This window comes from Malaclemys terrapin, chromosome 1 (assembly GCF_027887155.1).
Source record: "Malaclemys terrapin pileata isolate rMalTer1 chromosome 1, rMalTer1.hap1, whole genome shotgun sequence".
NCBI classification, from domain to species: Eukaryota; Metazoa; Chordata; order Testudines; family Emydidae; genus Malaclemys; species Malaclemys terrapin.
Window position 1 is genome coordinate 212,859,073 of NC_071505.1, and position 22,900 is coordinate 212,881,972.

Sequence of the window (22,900 nt, forward strand, 5' to 3'; positions counted from 1 at the left end):
GTGGTTCTTGGCCCGTGGGAAGCTGCCAGTGTACCCCCCAGAATTATAAAATTTGAGTCTCTGCTATAAAGTATGTGCATCCATTAAGTGGCAGGAAATATTCTGAAATTTCTCTGCTTCAAAACTTAATTCACATTCCATCAATAACTTCAATACTATTTGTTTGTCACTTCTAAATGCAATGCATCATTCATTTCATTTTATTTATCAGACTCTCACCAGGATGGATAATAAATTTATACAAAATCTCAATTCATCATCTCACAACTCAAAAATAAAAGTAACAGTATGGCTTAGACGTCGGACCCAAACTAAAACATTTCTAAAAACTCCCCTATAATATTGCAATTAGTAATAGTTTTCCATCTGTAATGCAGAATTTTTTAAAGGCTGTTTCATGAATGCTTAAATCCACTACATCATACTATTTAATAATATAATGGTAGCTATTTTGGTGATATGGTATTCAGTATTTTCAATCAAAACTAATGAGTCAAGCTCACAAAAATAATTAGATTTTTAAAACTAATAGATTCAGGGTTCTTTTCATCTGCCCTCTATCTTTTGAGACTTTAGTGTGCACTTGGGTCATGTTCTCAAGCTTTTCACCACAATCATGAGGTCTAGAAAACTGGCTTATGTTTTAATGAAAGCTGAGATTCCCACACAATCACCTTTCTAGAAGAGCTGGGGCTTTAAGAAAAACATCACATATTGCCAGATCCATGAGTCTTGGCAAAACTGAATATTCGGCACATGCCAAAAGGGTTACAAAGAAAAAATCATCCAATGAATGAACTGAAAGCATCAGACTCTTGAAGAACAAATGCAACTCCCCGCTGCCAAGAGATAACTCTTAATTATTCACAGACCTCCAGAAAATACTTTGCTGCTTGGAAATAGAAGAATGAATATGAGCTGTACTACCGGATCAGGGCTGTAGAGGTAGACAGACAGAAGGTGTGTGACCTGCATGCTGTTTGCGAGCAGACATGGGTGGGAGCTACAACAGCAAAACATTGTGAGGCACCTAAGGTTGCGGGGCAGGAGGTGACACAATCCCTCATACTCTGGATTGCACTCTGGAATGTCACAGGGTACATACATTTTTAAAACATTCTTATACGCACAATGTCTTATTAACATCTCTTCATTGTAGCTGTCTCAGAAACCTTTAAGATTAGGCTAAATACCTGGTGTATGTCACTGAAGAGATGAATGATCACAATTCTGCATACATCCCCTTGCTAAGCAGCTTCCTCACATAGTGGGCTGAGGTTAAATTTGAGAGCTTCTTTAAAAACATTTTTAGTGAGTATGCTGCAAGGAGATTTATATACATGATTAAACCTTGACTGTAATGCATTAATTTCAATCTCTCACTGAAAAAAATGTAAATGCAAAATTTAGAATAGAAAACAGTCTTTTAATTGTAATTTATGCAGCGAGTTCTGAAAAACAAGCTGTATGTCTTTGCCTTTTGCATGCAAAATACATATTTTTAAAGTAAATCATGTAACCTCATTTAAAAGAACTTCAATATATTGTGCTTTAAAATGAAGGCAACTTTTGCCGAAAATATCTGCAAACATGAGAAGAGTTTTATACTTTGCTCGAGAGTCATGACAAGCAAGTAAACCAGAGAGCAATCACACATCATTTAGTGCTATAAATTAAGAATCTCGGCGGGACAGGACATAAGAACTAATGGCCCAAATTATGTACTGCAGAATAGTGTGAGAAGGGGTGCTCCATATGCAAATCCATCCTCCATACCCAAATAGGGCTACGGCCTCACCATATCATCTGCCTCCCTGCCCAAATTCTGGGGTTTATGAGGGGGGGAGAGGTATAAGGGGAAGGGGAAGAGGATAGGAAGGCCGAGGGCAAGCCATATGTTGCCCTCTGCTTCATGGAACTTATCAGGAAAAATTAATGCAACCATGGAGTATATTAATTTATCTACCTATTCCTTGCCCCTCCCCCCAACCTGGGGACAGCCAAGGGAAGTCTGTGGCAGCATGGATCTATTAACTCCCTCCATTCCAATAATACAACTTGGGATACACTCTGCAAGAAATCCTTTGGAGAGATTGCCACGTAGGAAGTCCCCTCCCGTGAAAGGATACAATTATAGTCATATATTCTAAGCAAAAAACTTTTTTACCTTTGCTGTTAATTATATCTTAAATCATTACAAGTGAAATAAATTATAAAATCTACTGTACGTGTACTCTTTATGCCATTCATCTATTCTTCTTGCAGCTTGGGCAATGAAAATCAATTAAGGCACCAGATTTGTATGGGTAGATACCTGCACCCATGTAAAAGATCACTGAAGTAAAAGGGCACCTGGTTAAGTCAGTTTGACTTTTGTTAATAGCCAGTATCACTTTCTGAATTGCTACCTTGTAAGTGATGCGGTGTTTGGCTTTCAAACACTGCAGAAGAATGTTTGTTTTCACACTAATTTAAAATCAGTGTACAGAATCTTTTACAATGCCCACTGGATTTACAAAAAGCTTGTTCCCCCCCACCCCAAATTTCAATGTTGTGTCAAATATAACGTAAACAGTAATAAAAATAACAAAATAATAAATAATAATAATACTTAGATTGCAAGCCCTTTGGGGAAGGGACCATCTTTTTCTTCTGTGTTTGTACAGCACCCAGCTCATACATAAATAATGCCTAGCTCTTATATAGCACTTTTCCTCAGTAGATCTCAAAGTGGCTTATTAAGGAGATCAGTATCATTATCTGTAAGAAGTATGCCCATGCACAGTACTGACTTCTCTAAGTGAAAATCTTTATAGGAGTAGTTTATGGAAAAGTCCATGTTTTATATCGGTAGTAGACAAACATGTAAGTGAACAGACAGGAAACAGTTAAACAGCTTTTAATGGGGTGTGTGTTTTCTCAGGGATATTAGCGTGCTCTAGAAAGTTTAGAGAAAAGCTTATCTAAAATATAATAATTACACAAAACTGTAGCTCCTACACAGGAAAAAAATGGCACAGGGCCAAAAGTGACTCTGTCAGGCTTTATAGTCTCTGGAAGAAGGCACATTAAGGCGCATGCTTCAGGGAAAACTTAATCTGACTCGTCCTTTGCTTAGTCGGTTACTATAAGGTTAGGATGAAGTGAAAGCAACTTCTCCCACAAGTGAGCCATTCCTAATGAAACTACCACTGGAGAGCTGCAGACAGAACATAGATGTGGCATTGCGCATATTTCAGGAAATGGCAAGATGTGTGGGGCATCCTTCTCTTTCCCTCCATTCCCATGAAAGAGGAAAACTAAAGTACACTAGGCAGCAGTTCTGATTAAGCAGAACTGTCCAGTTTTCTGGAAAAAAATTAAGTGGGAGTTGATGGCACTCATTACCTCACATAATTGGGACCCGAAAACGTTCAATAACGCACACTGAAACCTGTACAAGAGACTATTCTTATTAGGCAAATACCTGCCTTAAGAGACCATCTTAAACTATCCCTGAATATATGGAGTAAAAATTTGCTTTGGCCTTATTAGAAAGCCTACCTGTGTTAAGCAATTAATTTTGTCATCTAGTAAGACAATTTTTTATTATATATGAATATATAGAGCTATACATGTGAAATTATATTTTACATTATGTAAAAAGAAGCATATTAAAATAATACCCAGCTGGACTTTGTCAAATCAGTGAGGTTGGGTTTTTCAGCCTAGATTAGCTTTTAAGAAATATTATGTCAACTAGATTAATAAAGACCACAGGAATATGCACAACAAACTGTCCTATTTGTTTTATAAAGCAGTTTGTTATTCATTTAAAACCAAGAACAGATAATTCCAGAGCCGTTAGACACTGTTTTCTGTCACTATACTTTTCCATTGCCTCTAACTGCCTGAAACAGCGATTTGCTACAAATGATTTACCTCTCTAAGAAATAAATTAAAATATTTTCTTTGCACTATGAATTCATGTCAGCAAACACATGTAAGCCACTGGAAATATATCCCAATATAATTGAGATGATTTTTTAAAAATACTCTTCAAACATTCCAAGTTACACTAATTATGAGTTAGTAGTGAGAGCTACTACTGGAAGTCTCAAAGACAATTAAGTGGTGGAATTGATGATAATAGTCTGTAAATGAAAATGGCAAAAAGGAAGGCACTCCAGCCAAGGGGAAGTCATGATGAGAACCTTCAACCAAGCATTTAAAAACAGGTCAGATTGTAAAATTACACACAAAAATGCCAACAGGAGATTAGCCCACTTGAGTCACAGGCTGTGTCAGACAGAACAACAACAACGGGAAATGTTCTGATTTTAACAAGACATATAGTTCACATCGTAGGTTAGAATAATATTTTCCTTAGTGACCCTGAAGATGCTGTACTTTATGCCACCCATTAGGCTTCATAAGGTATGTTTCCAACCTGACATATTACCCATCATCTCTCTTATGCCTTCCTTCACTCATCTTAGACACTACATGACACACATACCTTTATTAACCCAAATAGTCACAGTGGGGAAAATATAACATGTTAATAGTCCTCTCCTGTCTGCTGGTGCAGATTTAAGCTGTCTAACAAGGTGGTCAAACCCACAGAATATATTTAATGGAGTCCTCTCTATTGGAAATCAGAGTCAATAGTTCTATATCACGAAAGCATACCCTGTCCTACTCATTTCAGGCATACATCATCCTCAACTTATATTCACCTGAGCTTCACAGATGAGTGCTGCTCACTTCTGTATCTTTCACTACCTTTTAACCCCACTGTAAAAGTGAAAAGGTACCCTATTTATAAGAAAAATAGAAAACAACACACTGAAGGCTACATGGCAGAAACCCAGTTAAAATGGAGATGCTACATAGCCTTCATTATTTAAGCAAATATTGATCTTTCTGAGAAGTACTGTGTTACCATTTGGTCCAGCTACTGGCCCACTAGGGTTATATGTCATACAGTTCTTCATTAAAATGGAATGCCGCCTTGTCTACTTTAGAAAATGAAAAAAGCCTCACTGTTACCAGTTTCAGGAATCTGAAATACTTGACCTTATCCTGAGTTCACTTTTTGACTAAGACACTCTCCCTCGCCAAGGAGAAAAGGTTAATCCTGGGTTGTAACGTTCACTATGGAGATAACAACGGTCTTTCCCAGAGCTGATCCTATGGGTGTGGACACAGGCTTCTGCTCCTGGCTTTCCTTGTTTTGCCTAGTTCAGCTTCCTGCACTCCCTCGCTATAAACACTAGGTGGTGTGGAAGCAGCAAATTCTAGTTTCTCCACTTGTTGGCTGCTTTTGCTGCCTAGGGAGGGAGAAGCAAAGAACACAGTCCTGGGTGCACAGAGATGAGAGATGCCAGCAGCAGCCGCAGCAGCTCCTGCCCTAGCATTTAACAAGGAGCTTCAGATGAATCAAGCCCCAGCTACATTAAAGAATGAATTTTGATCTATGAACCTCCAAGACAGATGAGTTCCTCAGGCACAATGCAGATGACAAAACCCAGGACAAAGCATATAACAGCTGGAGACAAAGCAGTCTTGAATGAGGGTTTCTGGCTGTGAAACAAACTTCCAGCAGAGAGCAGGTTAATCTAGAGAGTCTGATCATATTTAGGAAACACTGCAAAAAACTTCCTCTTCAACACTCTCACCCCAAAACAACCACCCGCTGGTTTCTACCGTAGTAAGAATGACACAGCATTGACACCCGTTGTAGCTAAATTATTACTTATTACAGTGCCCACTGTGCCTAAATGATCAAAAAGATATTGCTAGAATTCATGTGTTTATCTGCTAACTGAGGCTAGGCCAAGGAGCAGCTTTAACCAATTAGCATTTTCCTTTCTGGTGGCTGTGTGTGTCCTGGAGTGAGGTACTAACCCATTGGGGGCCCTAAGCAGGAATATTTTTTTGTCCTCCCCAACATATAATAAAAAGCGAATAGCGGCCTCCTTTGAGCTGCTCAGAGCTCTAAGCAATTGCTTAGTCTGCTTATGCCTAACGCCAGATCTGGTGTCCTGTTAGTTATGGCAGCAGAGACTCTAATTGGTCCTCTTGTGGTCCATAGAAGGTAGTTCTAGTGAATGAGCAGGAAGGGAGCATTCCCTCTGGCCAAGTCAGTAGGAGTTATGCTCAATTTGCCGCTGCAGAGAGTTAGTGTTTATTTCTCTTACAGGTTAAATATTAATATTAGTAATTTCACCTTCTCCCACAAAATCATTGGTGCTATGAAAATGAGAAAATAATCATGCAAAACTAACTTTCAAATAGTAACGAAAGTAAAAATGAAGTAAGCTCTTTAGAGGCGAAAAGCAAATAAGCTGATCTGTCAAGAATAACTTTAGGTGCTCTTTGGCATCCAGTGGTGAAATCCATGTCAAAATATACACAGCACCGATAAACTTTAGGCCTGAAGGAGAGTGGGTGGCAGTGATGTGATGCATAACTGTCTAATTCTATTACCTCCATCTACAGTGAGGCAAATCTGAGAAGGCAGGACTTGTCCTTCATGACTTAATCACGGATATGTAATGTGTTTTGCCATTACCAATTAATACGTTCATCGTGTGCAACCTGCTTTAGAACAAAACAAGAGGCGGTTTGCTCCCAATGAGGATGCCTACGTGTTCCAAAGAATCACCCCTGAACAATGTCTGCCTGTGTAATAATCTCAGAAGTGAACACATGCACAAATACACATACACCACAGGAGATAAATTCCAGTTAAAAATAACAATAATCACAAGACAATGTCAATACAGAGAAAGAAAGTCTAAATGATTCATTAAGGAAATAAAAACGAGTAGTGCAATGTTAATGTGCTGGAGTAAAAATATAGAGATTGTACATAATAAAGTTAATGTTCTAACAAACCAACATAGGAAAGGGCATTCAGCATCTTAAATTCACCACAATGTACCAAGATATGGAACCAGAGCAGGTACACAAAATCATCCATTGTAGTGGCTCCTGCAATGCCTACTCTGAGCATGAAATAGTGATTTAAAGACACAGGGACAGATCCTCAGCTGTCATAAATCAGTGGAGCTCCATAGAAGTCAATAGAGCGATGCCAATTTACACCAGCTGATGATCTGATCGAGGGTCATAAACAAAGCACTGAATTCCTAAGCTGTGTGCAGTTGTCTGAACAACATTTTTCAAAAACATGGGATAAGGGATTGTAGTTTTAAATTAGTTGATTTTATTTTTTGTATTTTGTAATGGTGGGAATTAAAAATGAATGAAACAAAAAGCCCCAAAGACAAACTTCCAGCAATGACATTTAACTCACATGTTAACAGTTGCAAAGGAGTTGTATTTATTACCCCAAATCAACAGAAATGATTCAACTTTAACACACATATATTTATCCAATAGATCATAACTATTTGAGATTCATTAGGGTTAGGGTGACCAGATAGCAACTGTGAGAAAACGAAATGGGGGTGGGGAGTAATAGGCACCTATAAAAGAAAAAGTCCCCCAAAACAGGATTGTCCCACATCTGATCACCCTAATTAGGGTACTACTCTAAAGAATCTATTACAAGGTACAGGGTCTTCTGAATCCCAACTTGGATTGTCTCTAAAGGTAACACTGTATATGGAAACTGGGGGTTATTGTTCTTTCTCTCTCTCTGTTCTCCCTGCTGGCCCTGAAAGAATGAATCTTGTCAATTTCAATGTTTTGCTTTCTCACAACATGGAGAAAGAGGGGTAATGGTGCAACATGCCCAAATGCATTCATCATCTCAGCAAACTCAATGTTACGAGCAAGTTTGTGTCACCACAGCGCAGAAACTGAGATTCTAGATTTTGGAAGAAGGTTGGCAATAAAATCCTGTCTGTCTACCGGTTAGCACACAGGAAAAGGCCAGTACTATAAACAGAACACTGTAGCCATAGCAACAAGCAGTTCAAACTTTTCAACATGCTACTTGATATTTTCTTCACATTTTTATATTCTCACGGTTAATAATTCACCATGAGCATTTTGCCCTTCTAGCTAGTCATTAACATCTCTGAAATGATTGCCTCTTTGGTAATTATTTGCTTTCCTAAAATTAAAACACAACAAAAACAAAACAAAACAAAACAAAAAACCCCAACATGAGCTTGTCAAGGAGACCCTTTCAAAATGGAAACGTACATGTCAATTTTGGAGAAGGGGCTGGAAATGCGGGGTGGGGGAGAGGGTGGTGGGTTGGGTGGGGGGAAGGTAGTCCAGATTCCGGCCTGTTAATCCAAGGTGTGTCCCTTTATTATTGCTGTGTGGTTTAAAATGCAACGAAAAAAGCTTTGCAACTGAACTTTAAATCACCTAAGAACCCAGGGTCCATAACAAAGTCTCTAAGCCACCCCTAACAGTGTCAGTGCTGCTATTCTTTTCCTTTCATAAATTGGGAGGATTTTATCATTTTTTATTGCTACCATTAAAAGCTCATTTGAAGGCCAAATGCCCAGGGGGAAAAGTAGTTAGGGTAACATGTTTTGTCTGTGGGTGATGGAGTTTAATCATATAGCAAACTGCATCAGACATCTTAAGTTCTGACTCTTTAGTAGCCTAAATGTTACCCTATTAAATGTAAATGTTTGAAAGGTGCTCCAGATGAGTTGAAATGACAATTTACCTTAAAAAATGGCACCAGGGTTAATTAAAAGCCAGATGCATATCACAGAATATCTAGTATCTATCAATTAAAAACATAAATATAGAGAAAAACTATTCACATCTGCCACGGAGAATAAAAAAATTCAACACTAATTCCAATATTCAGCAGTACTGTTAGGTTGACAGTTTAATGGATACCTTTTTTTGTCTGTTTTGTAGTTTTGTGAAACTTCCTTACTCTTTCCCACCTCTCTGCCTCTATCGTTTTCAGACTCCTTATTCATGCCAACTCTTCCAACAGGCCCTCTACACATTTTGAGGGATTCAGGTTAGTAGCAACCACAGTTCCTTCAAGAGGCTGGTAGGTTGTCTGCCTTCTTCACTTTTACAGATAACTTAATTGTAGCATAACCCCATAACTAACTGATGCAGGCCTTGTTTGCTGGCCCTTCAAGATGGTTGGTAAATGAACTTTGATAGCCAACATATGTTAAGAAGCTCTATAAATAATGGCGATGGATAGTTCATGAAACACATAATGGGTAGATTTGTGATACCAGCGTATGCACCTATGGGGAGAAGGTTCCTCTGAAATCCTTGTTCTAGAGGTTAATTTGGATTACTCCGACAAAAAAACTGATCTCAAGATGAGCTAATGCACCATGGAAGAAGTGAATATGCTATTTCAGGCTGATTTTTATCCCAATAGTTCATGTAGATATCTTCTATGAAGTTCTTGTTTCATAAATTGTTTCTTGTATTTTTATCTTTCAAATTACATGTTAGAAAATGGTGAAGAACTGGTGAAAATATATTCTATTTATTTTCTGAACTAGTCACAACCTGGTCAGCTGTCTTGTCAGGATTCGACAACCTACACAGTAAGCACTTAGGGCCTTGTCCTGCACTACTGAATCTAGTGGGAGTTTGTTATTGACTTCAACAGGAGCAGGTTCTGAACTGGAAAGCCCACCAAATATGTCTCAAAGGCATGAGTGTGTTAGTGGAGATGGAGAGTGAGTAGAAATGGAAAGGAAAGAGAAACAAAATCCATTAACTAAAAATGACTAGAAGAAAATAATAATTCTGTGCTGTAACCATGGGCTGTTCTGAAATCTAAGGTACATGACTCATCATTCTGTTAGTTATTAAGGAACTGTACAAAAAACAAATCAGAAAGGTCATTTCAATTGCATCTGCAACAAGGATAAATTGTTAAATTTTAAAAGAAAATTAAAGAGACTATTCATTTTGTTTTAATTAAAGAGGAAAAGATTTTCAACTTGTAAGTTATTTAAATAGGAATCTTGAATAGCCATAGAGAATATTCAATACTTACTTTTATCTTCTTGGTTTTCTGTTGCTGCTTTCCCTTCTTCCTCTTCCTCATCTAACTTTTTCTGTTGTACATCTTCCTGGTGATCAGAGGCACTAACTGAAAGGTTCTGACAGCAGTGGTTGAACCCACTATCCCGAGGCAGAGTAAAACTGCGGGGCTTGCCTCCATTCCCATTTAGCACTTGCTTTCTCTCACCCTCTACCAAGGGAAATGGACCATAGTGATCCTGTAGGTGGCACTTTTGAGTTGGAAGAGTTGACTGCCGCCTGTGTTCTGGAGAGATTACAATTGAGTCAGAGAACACTGAATCCTCAAGAGGCAGAGTCTGAAGGTAGTGCAGTCCTGAGCTTGTCAGTGGCGTCTCTATTAAATCCTGCCAGGAACGTCGCTGACTGGCTGTTTTGCGTACAGGTGATTCAGTGGTGCTCCCTACTGCTTCTTGACGGAACTCTTCATGTGAAGACTGTGACTGGGAAGTTTCTGTAGATGAAAGTCGGCTGTGTTTTGGTTCCACAAAAGGGCTTGCACAGCTCATCTACAAAATGAATATTAACATAGTTTTTAGATTAAAATACATTCACATCTACTACTAATAAATACGCAGGTGTCATATTATTATGATGGTATTCACTCTAATCATGAGGGCATGTATTATCAGATTAACTAGTTTTGTCTCCTATGGTCATATTTTATCTCTGCATATTATATATATATATATATATAAATATACCGTACACATACACACACTAACACAATTACTGTGGATAAGATTCTTACTCACGTTGAATGCTCCTTACTCTGCAGAACAGCCCCATTGACTCCATGGGATTACTCACATTATTCAGAGTAAAACACTACCGAGCATGTACAAGGGTGGCAGAATCTGGCCCTATATTAGCTCATGAGTACTATCTTCAGATGACATCCAAATTCCACTGCAACCTTATTTAGTTGCATGTAACTCCTTAAACAAATTTCTTTGGGATGAAGTTTTCAGTGCTTGGACTCAGTATGAAGGTGAATGCTTTGGAAAATTTACATAAAAATGTCCTTTAAGTTATATAGCCAGGAAAAAAAATACTTCCCCCACATGCTCCAATCCAACATTTTGCACTCAGATAACTTATACACCTCTGAAACCAGGAATTTGAAATCTTGTCTTGTTTTGTGCTCCTACTTTTGTTTATTCAATTTTTTAAGATCCACTAATTTTTTAGTACATCGACAGAACTTAAAAATTCTGAAGGCGGTGTGAGTTCGAGCTTCATAATCTGGCCTTATGTTAACAACTGCTGGGAGAAGAAACTGAATAAGATTAACTTTTTTGTTTTAATTTATAGAGATACACAAGTTTTCACAAACAAAACAACTGTAATCACTGGAGACAGAACTTGTATGTTAGATAACTACTGAAGCTTTTCTGGAAATTAAGAGTGCATTTTGCTACTTAAAAGGGTGTTGCTTGATGTTTACACTTGACAGCACAATCATGTGTTTAGGAAGAATCTCTGAATGTTACCGAGGGTAACTGGGCTTCTACTTGAGTGAGTAGGTTCTGTTTTGTACAATGGAGTGGTCCTAGAAATGGTGTCATAAGAGGGATTGGAAGGAATTCTGTAACTGAACTAAATGTCTGGTGAGCAAGGTTATGTGTCCTCACAAAACCAGGGTTTTGTACACATTGGTGGAGATAGCAGTGCTGGTTGTCCTCTTATTTCTAATTGTCACATATAAAATTTGCTCCCCTGGGCCTGTTCTAGTGTTAGTAAGCTGTGTTGTTTAATGAATGTTTTCAATAAAGCAGTGTACTGGAAAGTAAAGTACTATAACATCTTCGGAGTTTTTTAATGAGAAAAGGAGAAAAGCATCATCATCCCACAATTTTTTTTTTAACTGAACCATAGCTGCATAAATGTCATCCTTGGTGCCTTCCATGTTAACTCAGGCTATTTAGGAGCATCAGGTTTTATTTTTGTGTGTTTGTTCTTTGTTTGTTTATTTATTTTTAAGTCTATGGCATAGCAGTCTTCTCTCCCTGATTTTCCTTCTCCTTGTAGAGAACACAGATTCTTTTCTCTGTAGCTATGCAAGACATGATTATTAAATCACAGCTTCCTTTCCTGTCCCTGGACAAAATTCCAGCCTTACGAATGACACCTATACACCCCTGTTCCTTGATGCTAATCAATATTTTGTCTATTTTCCAGCTAGGGCTATTTCCTGACTACTAATCATATGGAGGTTTTGAAATTCAGGAAAACTATACATTTAGAAAGATACACAATCATCATGATCAAAAAGTATGGTCTTTTTACACCTCCCAGGGATGAATGCAAACATTTTATCAAGGACTGAGATAATGAAATTTGTTCTTTTCAGAATTTTATACTTACAGATTTTTTTTTAATCTCACAAGAAATGATTCAAGTAGGCAAAACTGATGCTTTATGCCAAACACCTTTCCAAATAAGTAACTGTAGATGACTTACCGAAGGAGGTCGTGGGTATGTATCATATGGGGGTGGTGGACTGTCTTGTTTGGGTGTTGATGGAGTGTCTGCTTCTTCCTTATCACTCTCACTCCAGTAATCTAAAAAATTGTATACATGTCAGATCCAAAAATTAAACTATCTTGATGCATATACACACACACACACACACACACACACACTCGCTTTCAAGAAAACAAATGCCAAAACAAACCTCAGATACCACTGTGAAATAAGCATTGTCAACTGCTGACTTCATAAATGACAACCACAATAATTTTAAGTTGTTATCATCTAAAGACAGAACGACCTCAAAACATATTTTATAGATCTAACCTATCACTCCATCTTCAGCAGATTACATACTAATTTACTGAAACACTGTGAATACGAACTGTAGGGTATATAAACGATAAACGTGGCATTTGTACAAAATACTCATAGTACTCTATAAAACGTTCGGCTTTACACAACATTACTACATTAACATTTGCAAAATAAAATAGGAGAAAAATTGGTTGGAGTCTGTTGAAACTATATTTCAAGTAGAAAAAAAAATGAAAAAAAATCTTAACTTGCTATTATCTTGAGTTATGAAGCAGCATTAATGCTAACAAACTTAGCTAACAACATGAAGAATATGAAACAAACAAACAAAATCCTATCACCTGTATCGTCAGGTATAGTCTTTTTCGTGAATTTCTCACAGCTCTTCAGGCTCTTTGATGTGATTTCCAGTGGGAATCAGTTGTATGGGAGGTAAGACAGGAATCTGTCTCTGTCTTAGGCATGTTGGTAAGGTGCCTACTGCCTTGTTATCACAGCAAAAATGTGACTGATAAGATAATGAGCCAAATTCAGCAAGTGCAATGGACATGGAAGTCCTTGGGCCAAATTTAGTGGTGCTGTAGATTGCACATTAGGCTTAAATTGGCCATAAAATGGGGTCTAATTTGCACCAAATTGGTATTTGGTAAGTGGGCAACAGAGAAAAAGAAATGATAAAAGACAGTGTTTGTAATGTATAATTCTGTGGGCAAGCAATGATAGAAAGGTAAGGGAGGTGTCATTTAATTTGTAAAAATCTAAAGACTTATAATTTCTATCGTATCATCCTCTGTGGTATGGCAGAGGGGACTCGCTGTGCCTCACTCTGGGTCCTCTGGTTGATGGAAGTTTTGATAATACAATATTGTCAGAAATGGGTCAAGTTGGGTATCACTGAAAACCTTTTCACCCACAAACACAACGGTGCCAAACATAACAAACCTAGAATAATCATGTAGATATATTTTTGAGAAAAAGTTTAAAAATCAATGTTTTAAATTTATTCTTTAACACAGGCATGTTGAACATGCAGCCTCACAAAGTTAAATTGACTGATAGTACTATATTACGTTATCAGTGAATGCTCAGAACATGATACCTGATTAATATTTTTTATGTTACAGATTACTATAAATGGAAGGAGTGCTTCAAATTGATTTGCCATCATCGGCAAAAAAAAGAAGTGGTTCAGTAGTATTGTTTATCAGCTTTGTTTATTATGTGAAAAGAGTTGTAATGAGGCTCTGGTTGAGAGATTGACATCCAGCCAGAAATCACTGGAATACATTTACAAATGGTATGCACATAGTTACATAACATACATTATATAACATAATTAATTACAATAACAAAGTAATTTATTACAAACTCCTTCTTGTTTTTACTTTGGTCTTGATCATTTTTAGGCATCAATGGGAAGACAGAGTACCAACTAGTAGCTGAATCATTGGAGAATACCAACTTGAAGGACCTGGTTAAACACAATGCTCAATGGCACCTTACACACTATAAGAAGTCCACCTACAAACTGATTTTGGCATGATTGGAGAGGAAATACATTGAACAACAGGAAAATGTTGAATATGCTGGGACCAGTGCCACCTCTGGGTGAGACTCACCTTATCCTAGGTCCCATGGCATGCATTTCGAGAAGAACACCTGCTTTTTCTGCGGGTAGATGGAAGCCCAAAGGCATTCATTAAGCACAGTTTCAACACTTGAGACAAGTGAGAAACTGTATGAAGCAGTCACTTCGAGTGAGAATGTTGCATGGAAAGTAAAGTTAACAGGGTGCATGACTGGGATGACTTCCCCAGAAGTAACCAAACACCACCTAGATTCATTAGACTCTTTCAATGCCAAGAAAGGGCAATTTTAAAGCTACAAATGAGCTTACTTGCGCTAGCAACCCCTTTGTGTCTGATGGACCGGAGCTCATTAATATCATGATGAAAGCAGTCTTCAGTGATGAGATAGCTAAAGATGTCAGTTGAATGGATATTTTGGGTCATGACTTGTATGAAGCCTTCACAACCCAAAGAATTACCCAAGGCTCTGTCAATTTATGGGATCCAATCAAGAAGAACAGACTAAAGCTGTGCTCGAATGCAAAAAGGAAAGTCAGATTGAAGGTGGCAGATACTACTACAGAGCTAACCACAGATAGGTTGCTTGCTCCTCTCCTGATCCTGTCCAGATCTCAGTGTGAGTTGATCTGTGTGAGACTTTGAGAAAGGACAAATTATCCGTGGCATCACACTCAATGTTTGAATGCAGCTGAACAATGCATATTGCCACCTGAAAAGCAAACTAATGCACATCTTGCATAGTCTTCCTAGGCCAGCACCTACTGACAATGTGATCGGTATCTCATGCCAGCAAAGGCCTTTCAGGGTAGCAATCATAGATGGCATGGCTGAGGTACAAGCTCTCAATAAACCAGAAACTGTTAACACCTGCCAAGATGTGGCTGAACACTTCATTATGTGCCTACAGAGAAAATACTGGACCTATGACAAAGTCCACTTCATGTTTGACACATATGCAGAGGAATCAATTAAAAATATTACCAGAAAGAGGAGACTCCATGGTATTGCACTGGTCCCATACAAATTCATTGACTCCATGAACATCTCCAATGTCACAATGAAGAAACTACTGTCTCATACTCGCATGAAGGATGAGTTAACTGCATACCTTGCAGGAAAAATGATCCAGCATTGAAGGCAATGATCCAAGAATTGCTCAAGGAATTTCATCATTGCACGGTGTAATGAAACTGCTGCCTTAAACTGTTCAGTGGAGTTTCTTCCTAGTTTTCATGAGGAAGCTGACACAAAAAATATCTTGCATTCCATCAATACCACAGAGGGAGGTGCTTCTAAACTCTGGCTCTTTGCACAAGATAAAGATGTTCTAGTGCTCTCTGTGAGATGCTAACCAAGACTTTCTGCAAGATTCTGTTTTGGTGCCTGCTGCTGGGGACCAGAATCACTGCATATCCCTTAGAGATGTATTCATATCGCTCAGACCATTATAAGCTACCACACTGCCAGGTTTCCATGCTCTTTCTGGATGTGACACTACTGGAAGGTTGGCTGGAAAGACTAAATTATCTTGGCATTTGATTCAGCCTTCGAAGACTCTCTCCTCACTCTGATGGTGCTCGGAACAGCTGAGAAAGTCACTGATTAAGGTATAAATGCACCGGAGGTGTTCATATGCCGAGTTTACTATTTGAAGACCACCATTAGGACACTTGCAGAGCTATGTTGGCAGATGTTTTTCCAAGAAGCAGACAGATGGAGAAAAATTGCCACCAACAAGAGGGTGCATTTATACCTGCTATCAAGAGGCAAATTATCAAGCAATAGGATGGCTCCAGGATGATCAAATACATCCAAAATTACTCTCCCCTTAGGTCTGGGAAGATGGACTGACCACACCAGTTGTGTGTGAAGTACCAGGCACTCCCAAATCAATCCTTCAGCTAATCAAATAGTGGAGTGCAAAGACCAAATCTTCACCACCCTGCAAATGTTTGGCCAGCAGCCTGCCTTGCACAGGGACATGTGAATGTGGTGTGGATGAGGATCAATGTGACGTGTCTAGCAGTGGTGCCATAGACTGAGATGACACTGATGATGTCTTTGATAAAGAAATGTTTTAAGTCCTCCATGACAAGGCATGCCTCCCTAGGATTACTGAAGATGAATGTCTTTTTTTATGTGAGTAATGCATACCTGTATTAAAGAATAATTCAAAAAGAGTTGAGTTTTAAACATTTGTACGAATATATATCTACATAAATGTTCTAGATTCATCACATTTGGCACCATTGTGTTTGGGAGAAAAAGGGCTTTCAAATGATACCCAATTTGACTAATTTCTGATGACATTATATTATCAAAATTTCCACCAACTGGATGACCTGGAGCTGGGAGCAGTGAGTTCCCCCCTGCCATGCCACAGAGGCTGACACCATTGAAATTATGATTCTGTAGATTTTTACGAATAAAATGACATCTCCCTTAGCTTTCTATCACTAACCTGTCAACCTAATGAGATTTTACTGCATTATACTCCTGGACTAAGAGTTCAAGATAAAGCACAGATTGTAGCTTACATACGCACCATCCCAAACATTCTTGGAGCAAAACTCAGCCACATCATACGTGGGCACCACTCCCTGAGTTTGGCCTCCGCATAATAATACAAGATGCGTGAGAGTGACAATTATTTTGCACACCCACTGACTGCCACATCAATTTAAGTTAAACAACTTTGCCACTTTCACGTGAAGTGCAACTTTGACTACTGGTTATATATCACCACTCAGTTTTTCTTTGTATCAGCACCTGGTACTTAGGCAGTACAGTGCGGTAGAATAGCTTAGTCCATAGTTTTTTGTCAGCAATTCTACCACCTTCACCAAATATAGGTCCAAAGAAGTACATTACATGGTTCTATTCCCCTTTGATATATTGATGAAGAGTGGTTCTTGCTGTAACATATAAACTATTAGATATTTTCAACCTTTTGTTAATTTAATTTTGAAGTTCATACATCACATAACCCTTACTTAACAGATTTTATTGGGTTGATCAATGTACTATCCAATTAAAAATATGCTGTACCTAGTACTATATTTAAGGGTATAAAAGATACAACGGAAGCTATTTACTTTTTAAACAAAATTAAGATCTTACTGTAAACTGTATTTCCCTTTGGTTTTGGTGTACTTTTAAGTGCTAATAATTTTTGGTTGCTTTTATAACAAGCCAGTTTTCCTGGAATGATTTTGTCTGTCTTGATTTGTGACAGGCATGTAGCCGAGAGGTGTCCTCATAAAGCAACTGAATATGAATACAGGTTTCATGAATCATTAAAACACAAACTTTAAGTAGTTTTATCTACACAGAACCCCCCAAGTAATTTCCTTCATGTGATCAGAGGCCTAAGTCCTGAGAAAGAGCAAAAAATACAATACAATAAAAAGTTAGAAGTCTTTGAGTCTTAGTCTCTCTCAAATTACTAAAAAAAAAATAGTGTCTGCATCCAAGTATGTGCATGTGTATTACAGCAAAGCCTGAGGGAACTGCTTATGGTGAAATGCCTGTCAGCAATTCCATCGCAACACATGTTTTTTCTGGCTTATAACTCAAATATTTAGGCTTAAACTTAGCAACACAGGAGAACATTTTCTTAAAAAAACAAACAACCCACCTAGTTGCTGTTTGATTTGTATAAAGCAAAAAATATAATTTGACCAATGCTTTTGTGCACTTCACTAGTCAAAATTAAATTTGGCTGACAACCTGCAATTTTGCAGTCTAGAAAGAAATCTGCTGCTGTAAGTGGTGTCTTTTAGATTAAACAAATCAAAATGCCTCTTGTCATTTTTAAAGGTATCATGACTTTTTTAGTAAGAGAATGATTGTTAGTATCAATGTGCTGCCCTAATCTCTAACTGGGATAACTGATTACATTCTGACTACCTAAAATCTGTATGATATTAAACCATTGCCACATTTTACTCCACAGGTGACAGAATTTCAATGGTGGGCATAATCAGTGCACAGAGCATGCTTTGGAAACCTTCTGGATTAATGGTCGTAGGTTGAATCAAGGTGTCAATTCAGAAATGTTCATCTTAAGTCGAATGTCGTAAAGTTGAGGACTGCCTGTTCTCTACTGGTATGAAAAATAAATATTCCTCTCCTCTATTTTACAATATTGGAAAAAAAGTAATCTGTGTCTCCAAAGATGTTCCTTATTGTGTCATTAACATTCACTACATTTAATGTGGAACGATTTTGATATTATTGATATAAAGTATTCTGTGAAGGTTTCACTTGAAGAAAGACACATTTCCACCAGAACTTCACCCACAATTCAGTGATTTGTGCATCTCTGAAAAACGTGAGATATATTTATGCACAGTAGGTTCAGAAGCATTCAATGCTTAATTGAAACAGGTTTGACAATTGCTGTTGAATTGTTTCAGTGGTATTAAAAGCCCTTGATGCAGAAGACCAAATAGAATAGAAATAGAAGACTTTTTGAAAAATCAAGCATGTAGTTGAATAATGGCAGAGCCACAGAATCACAGAAATGTCAGCTTTAGAGTTTCATATAGTGCAAAAATGCTTAAAACCATAAATTGTTTTTATTTTGTTAACCTGATGCCTTTAGTAATTAAGGACACTATTCAGAAACAAAACAGCCCTTGTGCTATCAGTCAAGGGAGGCTCCACGAACGCACTCAACTGAACTAAAAACCCTATACTCTGGTGAATGATGGATGTGCAATTGAAGCTCCCTCTAGCTACATACCTCTTGCCCTGCTTGAACACAAATACACAAACAAATACAGAGGGCATTGTCTACTCCATATGATAAACCAATGTGAGGGAATGATGTGAGAGAGATAACAAGGAACATTCATGAGAATTGCCAGGGATGTCTTTCTTGAATAAGTGGGAGGAGGGAGTCTCACTGCTGACCTTAATTACCTTGGACGCCATTTTAAATTTAAATAGTCTGAGGCCTCAATTTGCTTAAAATGTCTACAACACACTGAGGTCTATGATCCTATGATAAGGAGGCCACTCGTCTTTCCTTTCTCTGGAGGCCCTTCCTTTCTCAGTCCAACAGAGCTTGATCCCCAACTACTGGAAGTTGTGTGTGCTTCCATCATATATATGCTGACCTAAATACCGTGGTGGTTGCTGTGGGGCTAGGTCTTCAGAAGGATTCTTTTTTCTACATACCTACCACCTCTTGGAGAGGAGATTAATTACATTGGTGGAAAAAGCCCTTCTGTCAAAGTAGGAAGCATCTACACACTATGACTCCACAGTGGCACAGGTGCAATGCCATAACTGTGCCACCATAGTCCCGGTGGTGTAGACATACCCTATGTCAACAGACTTTAGAAGAAAGATTCTTCCCTGTGAATTCAAGCTTCAACCTTGTTGAAAGGATTTTGCTTTTGAGTAAAGAAAAACAAACAAACAACTCTGCAACTGCTGTGAAACCCATTTATGAATTTTTCTTAGATGATGGGAATGGGACCTAGGACACAGAGAAAAATATAAAGAATAGTTCAGCCGAGAAGGGGAGCTAGGGTTGCCAGATTTGGTTGGATGTATTCCTGGAGGTTTCCTCACAAGACATAATCTTTAATTAAAGATTAATCTGTAATTCCTGGAGACTCCAGGACAGTCCTGGAGGCCTGGCAACCCTAAGGGAAGCTAAATGAAGTAAGCAAAATAATACCACTGTACCTTGCTCTGGCTTGATCCTCTCTCTTTCTGCACAGCCAGCAGCAAGCATGTTAATTCTGTTTAGCCATCTGAAATAATATTTTTAAAAAAGCAGTGAGATTAATTTAACATGTTAATATTTTGGACTTTGCTACTTTTAAAAGGTTATAAACCATCTGAAAGAGATACATGACAATGATATTTTATATATAAGGTAGCGGATTTCTTTGATATTTCTATTTATGGTGTCTTCAAAGAACTATAATTTTGCTGTTGAACAATTGTTTCCGAACCAAAGTTTCTGTTTCAAAAGGAAAACCTTGACTGAAGATGTCAAACATCTATAAAATAAAGACTTTTGCGATAATCAAAGCCCTATTAAATCTGATGCTCACAGATATGTCACCCTACCAATACTCCCGCTGTTCTGATTTCTCAAGAACACACACTGTTTTACAGAGATTTAAGCAACACTTTAAGGCCTGATTTGGCATCGTAGCAGGGGAAAAAGATCAAACCCAGTAGTCAAAAGAACAGGTTCACTTCTGGACAGACAAGGGGGTTTAATTATGCCATTATGTGTTGTAAAGCTTACCTACAGTGCATAGTATAAAGAGATGGAAGCACACCAGAACCTGTTTTTTGTGTGTTGGGGAAGCAGAGGAGTGAAAGGTAGTTGCATCAAAACACAATTCACATTTAAAGTTCTAACTTCTATTTAGACCTGAAAAAACACATCCATAAACTGCATGAATTAAAAAAAATGCATCTATATTATTTTCTTCTAGCAATGCTGTCATTGTCAAACATGCATTCAACTGCCTGTAGCAACACACTGCTTCAACCTCCCCTTGTCCCCCTATGGGGCCCTCAGTGTGTTCATTTTCCAACTGCTCACACTGCATCAACTCCTCCATCACTGAGGCTTTAAACCAACATGACAACTTCCCATAGGTAAATCTGGAATTATTTCTCAAAAAAATTCCATTGCCAGGGTTATAGAACCCTTGCTTGCCAAGCTAATGAACAGCAATTTTAATGCTTAAATATACAACAAAATGAGAGGGACTACCAGTGTTAACTCTGTTCTTACTTGAAGAACGTATTCTGCTAATATTCTTGTTTCAGAGCTGGCTATGCCTCCTTTGCACACTGTATATAAGGAAATAGAATATTTTCTTGACAAGTGAGGTATAGCGTCTTTTGCAATTGTTTCCAAATAACAGTTTCCAAGGTATTTCAGCAGATGTTAACCATACATCAGATCATGATGTGCTGAAGCTCTACTTCAAAAGGACCACAGCATTGTCCTTTGACAGTTGAAATCATGTACAAGAAACATAAATCACTTTACATTAGGAATAACAGTAGCTAGCTGCGAAGTTACTGTTGCTGTGACTACAGAACATCTCACACGAACATCTAATTAATGTTACCACGGGGAGGAGAGAAGACAAGCGAATCAGAATAAAAGATTACAAAATTTCAGTTATAATAGTTAATAGCTGCCATACATTTATAAAAATAACTGGAGTCTTAAAGCAAAAGCAAGCAAACAAAAACAAACCAACTAACCCTGCCCCACAGAACTGTTCATGTCTTAAATCAGAAGAGAGAAGGACCCTTAGCAAAAAACTATCAAAGCTTTACATTAAGTTCTTCACAAAGATCAACCTAAAATATGGTAAAAGCACGGCAGTGAGGCATGATCCATGGTTTTTACTTCAGTTCACAGTTTACTACTACTAAATGCAGCCAATGTGCACTAAGAAGAAGAAGAAGAAAAAAACCTCAAACAAACTCAACCCTCCAAACAAACAAAAAACAAACCAGTGAAATATTACTGAAAAGAATATCATCTCAGAACACTAGATACTAAAGATAATAAGGTTTTTCTTTTAGCAAGATCTCATTTTATCCTAAATCCAAGAGACAATAAAATCCTTGTGGCACTCAATTAATTTAATGTTTAATTATGTTAATTTGCACTAATGACTTGGTTACCTTTTGCAAATTACTGGTTTTTGTAATAAAATGGCATAAACTTCATTTTAATAGATAATTTTATTATCAGAAAATGCTATTTCCTGAAAAGTGCAATCTGACAATAATCTCATGAAATGTGCATTAACTAACAGAGTTATAGAATAATTTATAGAATAGTTATAGAAGAACTAACAGTTAACAATTTACAGTAGCTGACAATCTGTCCCATAATCTGGAATACTATCTAAACCAGACATGCATACAATATGGAATAAATGACTAATCACTGCAGTATGCCCCAATATGGCAGAATGTTCAAACACCATTTTCTCGTGAGTGGCTTGTAAATTCCGATGCTAAAAGGACTGCATTAGCTTCTGAAGCATTTTTAACAATGTAATAAATGACATTGCATGTAACATGGAATCCCCCAGCATAGCTCCTTTAGATATGGTGGGTTTCATAATGAAGATCAGAACATTTTTTAATGTGTGCATAAGCAATGGATAGAGTGACTGAAGTTGGAAACATATGAGGATGATATGGAATGTCAGGGAAGTTATAAAAACCTTCTGAAGAACAGAAGAGCGATAAAATATTACAGCATAAAGATGAAATTCTTAGGGTTGTTAAAGCAATAAGCAGATTAGCATTCACTGGTATAGGAGACCTCACATATGTATGTTGTTACGGTGCAAGAGTTTCCTGTTACTAGTATGAAAACATATAGCGCAAATATGCTTGAAAAATTGGTGAGTGCATTGAAAGACTCAAACCTTGGTTGGTTGGTATACTGTGTCTTGGTAACCAGTGTTTCTTCTGACGTGCAGGAGGCCAAGATGATACTCAGCACTCACAAAGCGTATAGG

General features: G+C 37.8%; 1 protein-coding gene across 6 annotated transcripts in view; it reads right to left on the reverse strand.

Annotated features, from left to right (window-relative positions):
• The window catches only part of CNKSR2 (connector enhancer of kinase suppressor of Ras 2), a 355,628-nt gene that overhangs the window by 54,557 nt on the left and 278,171 nt on the right, over positions 1-22,900 (reverse strand). For all 6 annotated transcript variants that reach the window (XM_054006269.1, XM_054006250.1, XM_054006260.1 and 3 more), the window contains 3 exons: positions 20,067-20,134; positions 12,451-12,551; positions 9,962-10,496 (listed from right to left, as the gene is read on the reverse strand). In XM_054006269.1, coding sequence (XP_053862244.1) covers positions 9,962-10,496; positions 12,451-12,551; positions 20,067-20,134 — 704 coding nt within the window. The remainder of the gene's footprint in view (positions 1-9,961; positions 10,497-12,450; positions 12,552-20,066; positions 20,135-22,900) is intronic.